The sequence below is a fragment of the Ananas comosus genome, linkage group 7 (assembly GCF_001540865.1).
Source record: "Ananas comosus cultivar F153 linkage group 7, ASM154086v1, whole genome shotgun sequence".
Classification (NCBI taxonomy): Eukaryota; Viridiplantae; Streptophyta; class Magnoliopsida; order Poales; family Bromeliaceae; genus Ananas; species Ananas comosus.
In genome coordinates this window covers 2160838-2172560 of record NC_033627.1, presented here as the reverse complement: position 1 = coordinate 2172560, position 11723 = coordinate 2160838, and the positions used below count along the sequence as shown (strand labels likewise).

At 37.4% G+C, this 11723-nt stretch overlaps 1 protein-coding gene across 3 annotated transcripts; it reads left to right on the top strand.

Moving 5' to 3' along the window:
- LOC109713197 (DNA topoisomerase 3-alpha-like) lies at positions 4144 to 9606 on the top strand. Of its 3 annotated transcripts, XR_002217063.1 has the most exons (6): positions 4144 to 4646; positions 5966 to 6163; positions 7171 to 7414; positions 7600 to 7773; positions 8063 to 8176; positions 9346 to 9606. XR_002217063.1 is itself a non-coding variant. In XM_020237191.1 (4 exons), exons 1-4 carry the CDS (start codon positions 4191 to 4193, stop codon positions 7710 to 7712), a joined length of 1011 nt encoding a protein of 336 aa, XP_020092780.1. In that variant the 5' UTR covers positions 4144 to 4190; the 3' UTR covers positions 7713 to 8009. The 3 variants fall into 3 exon arrangements, 1 of the variants encoding a protein (XP_020092780.1); XR_002217062.1 differs by lacking the exon at positions 9346 to 9606 and having other exon boundaries at positions 8063 to 8252; XM_020237191.1 differs by lacking the exons at positions 8063 to 8176; positions 9346 to 9606 and having other exon boundaries at positions 7600 to 8009.

Genomic DNA, 11723 nt, shown 5'->3' with positions numbered 1-11723 from the left:
TGAATGTAGTAAGTTAAAACTATCAAACATTTCAGAAAAAAAAAAAAAAAAAAAAAAAAAAACTCAAAACTATTGTGCCTCTTTGTATATATGTGTGTGACGCGCATTGTACATACACATTGATAGTATCTATCAATAGTTTAGGTATTCATAAAATAGGTGGATTAATTATGCAATTGAAGGATCTGGAACATTCAAGATAAAGAGACTCGATTCCTATCAGTTCTTAATTTGGATCGATACCATAATTCGGTAAGAAAATGTGCCCTAAAACTGCCAACTATATATGTATCTACAGACAAATAATTGACACTGGACTTGTGAATTGTGATGGACGTGTTTCAATTCACTGCTAATGGCTTTGCAGATATCAGCAACTTATTTTTGCCCTGCTGACACCTACTGCCTCTAGCGCTCTTAATTTCGACTTCATGTAAGGACAGACAGACACCGATAAAACATATCGAAGGTCTATAATTACAACCGGCTTGCTACAGCCAAAGGAGGAGCACAGAGTGCAGTAACACTCACCATTATAAGGAGTCAAAAGGAGTACGTCCATGTACATGAGTGGAGAAGCTTAGAATTTGGTCTTGTTCTTTTCCATGGCATGGATCATGGCGTGCTCTTTTGTTGGTTGGGACACTGTCATGCACACATTGGCGAGGCACATGATAATTGCACTGCTCCCTTGTGGTGAGGGGCTCACTGAAGCACACACATATGCACCACCTTCATATATGATTATGGTCCTGTGTTTGTTGTATGTGGCTATTTCAACCTCCCACTCATATATCACCCAATTTGGTGCATTATATGTGCACTCTTATAATTGGTGCCAAGTGTCCTATATTGTATATATATATATATATATATTTTTATATATAATTATTAGTGTCCCATATTAATAGGCCAGGTAGATGAGAGTGTCCATATTTACACGTGGCGCGAATGTTGGCGCAACCTAACAAGACATGAGATGGAAAAGACACTCACGCTTATCCGTTTTACGTGGGCCCTCCATAAAGTTGATATCTCTTGATCACACCAAAATGGGTGCTGCATTTGATCATCATGTAGTGATCATCACTAGGATCATGTTCTAAGCACTTGAGCATCCAGTGTACGTGATCACTATAGGAGTAGGAGGAGCATCACACGTGATAGCCCTCCGTTGTAACAGTGGCTAAGCACGCAGAGGATCACATGCAATGCTATTCGTATACAGCGAGTTAGAAACAGGGCACGTTTACATGCACGTACAAGAAAGAGACCACTCGAACTTAACCATATTCAAATACATCAAGTACCGGGTTAATAAACACACAATTAATGCATGGACATATATAAAACATATAACCGGGATATATAAATGTGTATGACCACTAGTCAACGCAAGGGACATGAGAAAGACCAAAGGGACACGTGGCGGCCCCGTAAGCACGCCCATGAGCCAGGGAGGGCCCACAGTTTTCGTGTCTAAATAATTCTCATCGCATAAGTCACCTTGGATGCTCCGACGCTTAAACAGTGACTAGTTTGTACGCGTTTTTTCTTAATAATAATAATAATATATAATATAATGGGTCCACGGCATACGCAGCCTTAATTATTACTCCGTCCAAGTCACAGTTATCTTACACGTGGGAATCAGGGGACGTGTGGGCCCCGCACCGTGTCAGACGCAGTTGCCACGTGTCAGCGATGGGCTTTCGGATTGAAATCCAACAAGTTGGGTCCGGGTGATGTGTGATTAGGGTTCTCGTGTGGGTCCCCACGCGATGGGTCTAATTGCATGGACGAGTCCAAACCCACCTGTACCTGAGATATTACTAATGTTGGGTCCCCATTTCCTCTCCTTTTCGGCCACATTCGTCTAATGTTCAGTCACCATCCATGCACAAGGGGACAAGCGCAAACCATCATTCATTGTTTTGTAGACCAAAATTAGACGACTCTACCTACATAAGGCCAAAAATCATATGAGGGACCTCTCAGAAAGAAGTGACTCATATGTAGTTAAGTGTTTGTACACTTAAGATTTATAACAAAACAATCACATTATAATTTATATCAAATAATGAAATTATATCAAAATAATTGGTGGAAAGAAGATTCTTTTTCTTTTCCTAAGAGAGAAAATATTCAGCGCACCTAAGAATTATTTGATATTTGGATAAAAAAACAAAATTAGTCGAATCAACGGTTAAGCCGCCGTAGTGGCCCAATTTGATGGTGATGGTAATGGAAGTACTCAACTAAGGGTTGGCACATAATGTAGTCGTTGAACCCAAGTAGTCAATATACATGTGATAAATATTTGAAAAGGAATTAATTATATATTATCCTGATTTGAAGCTTCTGTGTTGAAAATGGCTGTATCAGGCAAAAGTGCTTGTGGAAAGTTTGTACTCATTCGTGTCATTGACGATGGATGATTAATGCTTCAAAGTGGTGAGAGAGGTTTCGAATGGTGATTGGAAGGAAAGAGAAAAAAAAGTCAAAAAGGCCACAAAATGGAGTAGTTTTGGAGCGTTTTAACACAAATTGTCACAATATATGAGGAGAGATCATAATTTTGCCTAATGTAGCTTGCAAAAAGATAAAGTAGCACAATTTGTAAAGCATAGGTTCATTGGTAATTGTAATAGTCAGAAATTTCAGCTCCCAATTAAGTGAAAGAAGGGTAAAAGAGTATACCCTCTTGGGTTCTGTTGATAAAATTATATAATACAACAGATAAGTTTACTATAGTAACAATGCCTTTACAACTGGAATTATATACCATATAATCTTACTCTAAATAATTCGTAATATACAATATCCTAATATAGCATAAAATACTAAATATATCGTAACACTAAGTTTCTAGCACAAATGACAAATAACTTGATTGTTGATATATGAGGTTATAAGTTTGAAATGTAACTTTGCCTTTTTCTAGTTAAGTTCACTGTATATCACCCTTCTATCAAATAAAAAACAATAATACTCACAAATTGAGAAATAGACGAAGCGGCTTCGTAGTTGGTACCCGAGACCCCAGATTCGAATTCTTTTTTCTTTTTTCTTTTTTTTGAGAGATAGATAGCATGCTACCCGCTTCGTTTATTTTATTTAGAAATAAACTTAGCTGGAAATGTGAATCAACTAGGATTCGAACTTAGGTCTCGGGTACCAACCACCAAGTCCTTTGCCACTTGCTGTAGGAACGGTCGGTAAATTCGAATCCTAATTGATTCACATTTCTAACTAAGTTTATTTCTTTAAGAAATAAATAAAGTGGGTAGCACGTTATTTTCCTCTCAAAAAAGAAAAAAAAATCACAAATTGAATCCTATTAATGGGTCGGGCGGGCCACCGAACATAACTTGGGCGTCGTATCAAGCTTTGTCCGGAAATTTAGGAACCGAATATGGGCCGGTCCAAATCCGATTTTAAGCCCAGAGCCCAATCTAACTTTAAGTTGAGTTATTAGGACTAACTCTTTGTCGATTTGGTACTGTAGTTGCTTGACAGAAGAAGTTGGCTTGGCCGTGCAGTGGGCTAGCACATCACACAATATTGTACTAATGCAGAACTTCCATTTGAAGCTTTTGCAGTAACAAAAAGAGTGTGCAGTTGCACACTTGCACGTCCCAAGCCATATGCCCATGCGCTTCCAAAGGGCTGGCATAGGCGCAATCGGCGATACAATTGCACCTCCATTGATAATGAAATTGAATATTCTATTCAGCACATTCATTTGAGCCCCCATAATTATAATTATAATTATAATTATTATTATTATTATTATTATAGTAAAGAGACTATTTAGACTCTGGACCGAATTTAGGTCTTGGATTAACGCTTTGGACTAGGCTTTCTAAGTTTTGGGCCTTTGGCCCGCAAAAGGAGGTGGCCGAAATTGGTACATTGGGTGCGGACTACAACTAAAGTCTCGATAATAATTGATTTAAAACAATTGACATACGAATGTGCGATTTAAAAGTTGGATCACAAAAATGAAAATTTCATCAAACGCTTTAACTACTAAGTACTAACCATGCAATTTGTCCAAAACGGGCTATAAATAAATTCATTTTCATCTTCGCATTCGCGTGGGGGCAGTAGCATAGCATAAAACGGGTTGGGATCGGGACTTGCTGAGACAAATTCAGACCCGATTCAGATCCGACCCACACTGGAAAATGGACGCGCCGCATGTTTATTCCCGGAACGGACGAGAGCGGCCTCTGAGAGCGAGGCGAGGGCGAGGGAGGAGGCGAGTGGAGACGATGCACGACGACGCAAATTACCTCGCGCTGGTGGAAGAAGCCGAAGCCGCTGTTGCGGGAAAAGCGAAGCGGCCGAAGCTCGCCGATGAGGGCTCCTACACCGCCGCGCTCAAGGGAAGCCACAGCTTCGTGTGGCAGCAGCAGCAGCAGCAGCAGCAGAAGCAGAAGCAGCAGCGGCGAACCCCGAATCAGCCGATCTATAACTCGAAGAGCGATTTTAGGAGCAGCATCTGGAGCAAAGAAGGGGGCGGGAAAGGAGAGGAGATTCCGGAGAGGGCGTGCCCTTGTGGATCGGGGACTTGCTCGGTTTTAACATCTGCCACTGCGAAGAATCCTGGGCGCAAGTTCTATCGATGCCCTCTGAGAGCGGTAGTAATTTCTGCTCTTCTTGTGGAATTACTCGTAAACTTTGATCTTAGCGTGCTTATTCGATTCGATTGTTGTTGTTCGGTTTTAATTCATGTCTTTGGGATCGTATTTCGCATGCGTAAACCCTAATTTTTGTCGTTTAACCGTAATTTCTGCTTCTGCTTTTATCTTTAGTATTCTCTCCGGCAAATAGAATCATTTCGCACTTCTGCTGTGGTGGGAAGCTGAAATGAAATTGTGTGGCCTAGAATCAGAAGCTCCATTTTGGAGTGTCTAATTGTATTGGGAGCGTTTTAATATATTGCTTCTCGTAATAGCACTACTTTTACTCTGTTATTCTATAAGATAAGAGCCGACCAACCATCCTGATTGAATGTTTGAGTACTCAGAGTATCTTGTAAGTATGGATACAAATTATCTTCAGTCCTTTCCACAACTCCTAATTGATTTCCCATCAGCCTATCCAATCTAATCCCATCTTTCGGCTAAACTAGCTTCCTCTGTCCCTCAGGACTAACAAGGGGTAGTACAGGAATATTCACCTGTTATCCATCGACTACGCCTTTCGGCCTGATCTTAGGCCTTGACTCACCCTCCATGGACGGATCATTTTCGGGGCATTGGATTCTCACTAATATTCGCGTTACTCAAGCCGATATTCTCGCTTTGTAGGTCCTGACACAAGGTTAGAATTTTAGCTCTTCCAGAGTGGTATCTCATTGATGGCTTGGGGACCCCCCGGAAGGGGGCCTTCTTCATCTTCCACCTGAGCTGCGCAGGATAGGTCCAGAGCCAATCCCAGGGAACAATAATATAATTTCTAATTCGTGATACCATTTACAAACCAATTAAGTTTTGGGATAGGCATATAACAAAATAGTTTTAATCTCTATCACAGTTGTACTTTACACAGTAGAAAAGTACAATTGTGATAGGCAAAAAAAAAATACTTGGAACCCTATATACAAAAACTCTTGGTGGCGAACTTAATGGAGTAAGTTATTTTGATCTTGCTACTGTGAAAAAATATGCTAGACGTGTTTCAATTAGGTGAAATTTTTAATTTGATCGGGCACTTAAACTGTCCTTAGACGGATCAGACAAAGGTAAAAGGTGGTTATGACTAGGCTCGCGTTTGCATATAACACTTCATCACACAACACTACACCCTAAAGTAGGGGCCGAACAACCCCTTTCTTTCAGAGTAAAAATGATTACGTTCCTATTACCATTTTGTTGCACTTATGTTATATTATCTGTTAGTGCACTTGCTGTTTTGTGAGTTATTATTTTTTAATTTGTTTGCTATGTTGTTGTAGGAAAATGGCGGTTGCAATTTTTTTGAGTGGTGTGATAGCCCATCGTCAAGCATACCTACTGCTCCAAGTACTACGAATTATCAATCTGGTTCGTCAGCTCCGGAACTTCCATGTCCATGCGGTGCTGGATCTTGCCCGGTTCTCACTACAAAGACGGGAAAGAATGTGGGGAGGCAATATTATCGTTGCCCTGCAGATGTGGGTATATCAGCTTAGATGCTTTGCATTTCCCTGTTTCCTATTGTACTTTGTATATTGCATCCTTTGCTTTGTATATCTCATGTGTCAGGTTGCACCATATTACTTGCCTGAATTTCTAGGGCATAAGATTAGCGTGTTGTATCTGTTGCTGAGAAATAAAAATCTCAAGATAAATAGAAAAAAGTACTACTAAGTATATTATAATTATGTGTAGAAGGGAGTTGGTATATTTATGTATACCTCTGACTCTAGGAGTTTTAGGCATCTGGTTTTCATGCATTTGAGAGGTGATCATTTTAAGGGAAAAAAGAAAAAAAAAGCTTATGAAAGGTCAATGTTCTGTTATTAGTCAAACTATATCAATTTTTTTGTGTTTCATTTTCAAGAGTATCCTTTTCTAATCTAGTATGATTAATTAACACGACAAACTCTCCATCTGCTATTGTTCATTCTACTTCATTAAATCCTCGTAGTATCTTGTAACAATATGATTCTCTTGATTTTTTATTTTTTATTTTTTTGAAGGAAAGGTAGCATGCTACCGCTTCTCTTGTTATGTACACATACATTTGTGGTATTTGGCTTTTCCGTAGATTCACAGAAAAATTAGGTTCTGCAATTTATTGTGGAATATTATGGTAGTTGTTTTTGCAAATTCAGTAGAAAAACATCTTTAGGAAGTTTTAATATTTCGCTGCATTTTTATTTTCATGCCAGGGTAATTATTGTATAAGTTGGCAAGCATTAATTTAAGTAGCTGCCAACATATTGTCATCTTTCTGTTATGTTAGTCATTGTCTTGTGAAATTTCACGTTCTTAGCTGTTGCTTACCTTTTCTGTTTCTAGCCTAAGGGCCGTCACCTGATAGAAGAACATGATTATCTGTGTTATGCATGTTTTAAGAAATATGGCCACTGCCCGGTGTTGTTCTTCAGTGATGTGTATTATGTGAGAAAATATTAATGTTACTCTTTCTGTTGAAATTACTGCTGGAACCATGCAGGGAAATGGTTCTTGTGGCTTCTTTAAATGGTGCGACGACCATATCTCTGTAGCCAGTCAACCTTCACTTGCTTTGCAAAAACGTAGCCTTAATAACAGCTTAGGAAGCCAACTTTCTAATGAGAAAAGCAGTTCTTCTTGCTTCAAGTGTGGGCAGAAAGGCCATTGGGCCAAGGACTGTCCTAATCAATCCTCGGATTCCTATGCAGATAAAGCGGGAAGCCGTTTTGTTTCCTCAACCTCAGGTAAAAGAAGGTTGTTTCTGTAATATATAGAGCAACAAACAATGCTACATAGCACAAGAAAACTTATTTATGTGTTTTTTCTATATGCCTTTTTTTTCTCTCTAAACTTATCTGAAATGCCAACTTATTATCGGCTTCTGATACATCATATGCGGGAAAGTTCACAGAGAAGACTTTCTCTGCAGGTACATGCTTCAAGTGTGGTAAGCCTGGTCACTGGTCTCGAGACTGCCCTAACCAAAAATCTGGTGCTGCTTTTGTCCGTACAAACTGCTCAAATGCTTTCCGCTCGTGCTAGGAATAGATGTAAATAGCGAGCCACTGAAGACCGTAAAAAGTCAGTAAATAGGACTGAAGGGGTAAGGGTCACCTGCCGAAGTTAAATGACTGTGTATCTAACTAAAACCTGGAATCACCGCTTTTGTATCTGATGTTCTGTTTTGGTACCTAGTAGTGATTTTGGCTTGACTTTTGAATCATACTAACAGCCTGAAAGTTTCTCCTATGAGCAAAGTTTTGATATTTTTGATAAAGCTCGCAACAGTTATATCCTTGTGAAATTTCTATTATTCTTTCCAGTTGATCTTAAGATTAAGATTCTGAGTGGATATTTCCTTTGCTTTTTATTTAATTTATCTGGATGCACAGGTTGATAGTAAGCGTGCACACTTCTCTCTGTATGGAAGAGTTGATATATGATATCACTTGACCAGGAAAGATTCAAATGCAATCAAGAATCGATAAATTACATATTCATTCAAGGTAACTTTGTGTTATACACTAGCAAAGTATGTATTCATTGGGTTCGTGGTAATGGTTTCATTTTAGAATTAAGTCATCTCTTAGGACTCTTTTTCTTTTTTCCTTTTTTGTAGCACCTATTTCTGTATCTTAAGTTTGACATGCTTTGATTGAAACATGCATCTATTGCTGGTTGTAGGCACGGAGCTAGGATTCAATCCTGACTCCTGAGGGGGGCTAAAATATATTCAAATAGAAACTTTGCAAATAAACAAAATGTTACCTAATTAACAAAAATTATAAGAAAAATTTATTAATTAAATAAATAATATAAAAACATGAACTTTATTTTTTTTATTATCAGACGTTTAACTTCTAATTATTTTATTTATATTATTATATTCAAATAACTTAGAAATTTTACTAAATATAATAGTAACTTAATTTTTTTAGTAAATAAAATAAACATAGCTATTAAAATCTAGTGTAATCTTTTATTTAGTCAAATAAAATAGCTCACCTAAGATAATTAGAAGTTAAAAAATTATTAAACAAAAATTTTAGAGTAGAGAAACATATTTCAAAATTCTCTATAAGTAAGAGGCTCTTAAGATATTTTCACACATAAAAAGAGTATATAAATAAGGAGAGAGAGAGAGAGAGTTATGCTGGCATCACAGGCTATTAAGCAAATACTGAAAAGCCAAGGGGGCCATGGCTACCTAGTGGTCCATCCGAAAAAGAGAGCTGAATTATTGGGGGGGGGGGNCACATAGCTCCGTCCCTTGTTGGCTGCACTTACGGAAAAGTTTCTAACCAAAAAAAGGAAGAAAAGGAGGCGGTTGTGCATTTTGGAAAGGAGACCGCACATTTTAGAAAGAAGTGCTTCTCAATCCTCTTATTTATAGAGATTTGTCTTATATAAGTTTTCCGTGTGAAGAAGGCATTTTCTAGACAGGAAAATTTAGGCCTTTATTTTTAACTCTAATTGTGAATTTTTTTAAAAATATATATATAGAAAATTTATATGCTTTAGATCTTCTACATTATTGTTTTGTATGTAATTAATGTATTGGTAACTTTATATACATATTTGAAATGCCTATATTAATCAATAAATTATCATACTTTTTTATATTGTAATATTATGGCCACGGATTTGAAACTAATAAGAACCTTTGTATCTTAAGGGAGTCTGACCTGACCTTTATTGGCTACTGGCTGGGAGCAAACACGTGGTTTCCATGCATTATCTTGATTGCTTTCTGATGATACAAATACAGTTGCAGAAGTTCCACTCATTGAAGTCTATGCTTTTCTCATGTGGGTTTTTGAGATTCTTGTTTCTCATCTCTGACCAAATTGGCCAATGCATTATCTGAATTTGTTAATCAAATCTTTTTCCATTTATTGAATGAAATTATTATAGAGTGGGAACACTTTGAGGTTAATTGGAGGTTCCTGAGCCAAACAATTGAGAAATTATAGAAATCTTGGACTTTCGTGATTTGGAGTCTCTAAAGCAGCCACTTCATGCAAGATGGTGAAGCTTAGAATGGTCTTTAAACTTGTCTTCCTAGACCCCAGTTTTGTTGGACCGAAACCATATCATGGTCTCTTTTAGTTTGGTGATTAGTAAGTCACATTGAAATTTCTCAATGCAGTTGGCCAGTGAATTGGTGTTGTCAAGTGGACAATATAATATTTTGAGGTAAATATGATAAAGTACATGCATGGTCTCAACACTTAGGAGGCTCTTTCCTCGTGAATTTTCATAGGAAAAAAAGTATGATAGGGGGTGTTATCTCATATCCCTTGTATCGACTCCACAAGGGATCTTACTGTTCTAGATTTCAAATATAGTCTTTACTAGTTAACTAGGTATAACTGAAACAGTGAGGGAGATCCTTGTAAGTTACTTTTGTTAGAATGACATGTTAGATGATAGAAAGATATGAGGAACTCATGATTTGCGTATGTAAGCCTTTTCCAACCTGTAGATCACATCTGGCATTTGGGTGTTAAACTTGTAAACTTTTGCATTACACTCTATTTCATATTAATTGCATGGGACTACTTATCTACCATGTTAAATATAAACCTCATGGATCTTGATCTAAAAGTTAGTGGTAAGTTCGCATAGAATAATGTCAAATTAAGTGCTAGCTTGTTAAAACATATAATGGGGCAAGCCAAGTGAGAAATCCACTTGTTTAACGTTGTAGATTGGGAAAGAAAAGAAAATGACCAAAGCATTAATGCTTTGATATTAAATTCCTAACCAAATCATTATACTGAATGAGACTACCTATGTTTCGTTTTAATGACATGCAAACCAAATGGTATTAACTAATTAAGACATCGAGAAGATAAATGTTTGATAACTTTAAATCATGATGTCTAGCTTTGATTTTGAGGGTCATACAATGCTATAACTTGAAATTTTCAGATTAATGAAAGAATATGTGTGCATATGCTTCACTTCGCCATCATCATCTCGTTATGTGGTTGGCAAAGCAGAAAAATCAAAGATGAGACGGCTTAGAAAGAATTAACATGTTTTTCGTCTGCCTCTCAACCCAACATAATCCCTGTATCTTTTGGCAAACTCTTTATTACCATTCAAGCCACAGTTGGTGGTTTCATCAGATGTAGGTTTTAGCTATCAATGAACTCAGGGATTTAGCAAATCAAACTAAGTTGTAGCACCTACAAGTTATTCATTGCATGTAGTGTTTAAGACACTCTTGCTAGACATTAGATTACTTGCATTTTTCCTTGTATGATAGTCGAATAAATTAGCTCATATTTTTGTTTATTCTGTTTTCATCATATGTATGCCTTGTGGGTCCAGCAGTGTATGGTGTATGCCTGACATTCAATAATCAGCAGTTTCATGCTCTTTTGTTGGTAATCCTGATTGAGTTCTATCATTTTTTTGTACCTTTTATAGTTTTTATGTTTTGACAGCTATGTTTCAATAGTAACACAAATCCTCTTGTATGTGTGGGCAAAAAGCCTCTGTGCCTTGTTGGTCAAGATCCACATGTTTCTCAAGTTGCCGAAGTGTTTTATAGTAATTTATGAGTAAAAACTAACATGATAGCGAAATGCAACTTATGTCAGTTCAACCACTCTCATGCCCTTCTGATGTGCTCATGAAAATCACTTAGCTCTTGCTTTAGCTCTTTTGAGTATCGCGTACGAGTTTGCCTTTCTTGCCCATGCCTACTGGCATTAACAGCTACCCCTTGCCAATAATGTGGTCCTCAAGAGTAAAAGAAAGCGTTGCTGGCGATCTGAAAAACATTCATGAAGTTTGACAGTTCCTGAGACCTCTGATATTTTTATGAAATTGATTTGAAGGCCGTCTACTTGAGCTTAGATTATCTTTGTGCGTCATTATGAGCTAATTTGTTTTCTCACTGAAGAATGATCCAGACATTTCTTTTTGTAATGTTTGGTCTGATTAGAGATTCAATCCCTTTAAAAGTTTGAGCTGGATTTTTTTTTTTTTTTTTTTTTTTTTTGTCTCCATAGTTTCAATTATGACAATTTGCCCTTAAGG

Coding starts and splice junctions, on each gene's coding strand:
- LOC109713197 (XM_020237191.1), top strand. CDS start 4,191: ATGGACGCGCCGCATGTTTATTCCCGGAACGGACGAGAGCGGCCTCTG. Junction 6,164..7,170: donor ATTATCGTTGCCCTGCAGAT/GTGGGTATATCA, acceptor GGAACCATGCAG/GGAAATGGTTCTTGTGGCTT. Junction 7,415..7,599: donor TTTTGTTTCCTCAACCTCAG/GTAAAAGAAGGT, acceptor CTTTCTCTGCAG/GTACATGCTTCAAGTGTGGT.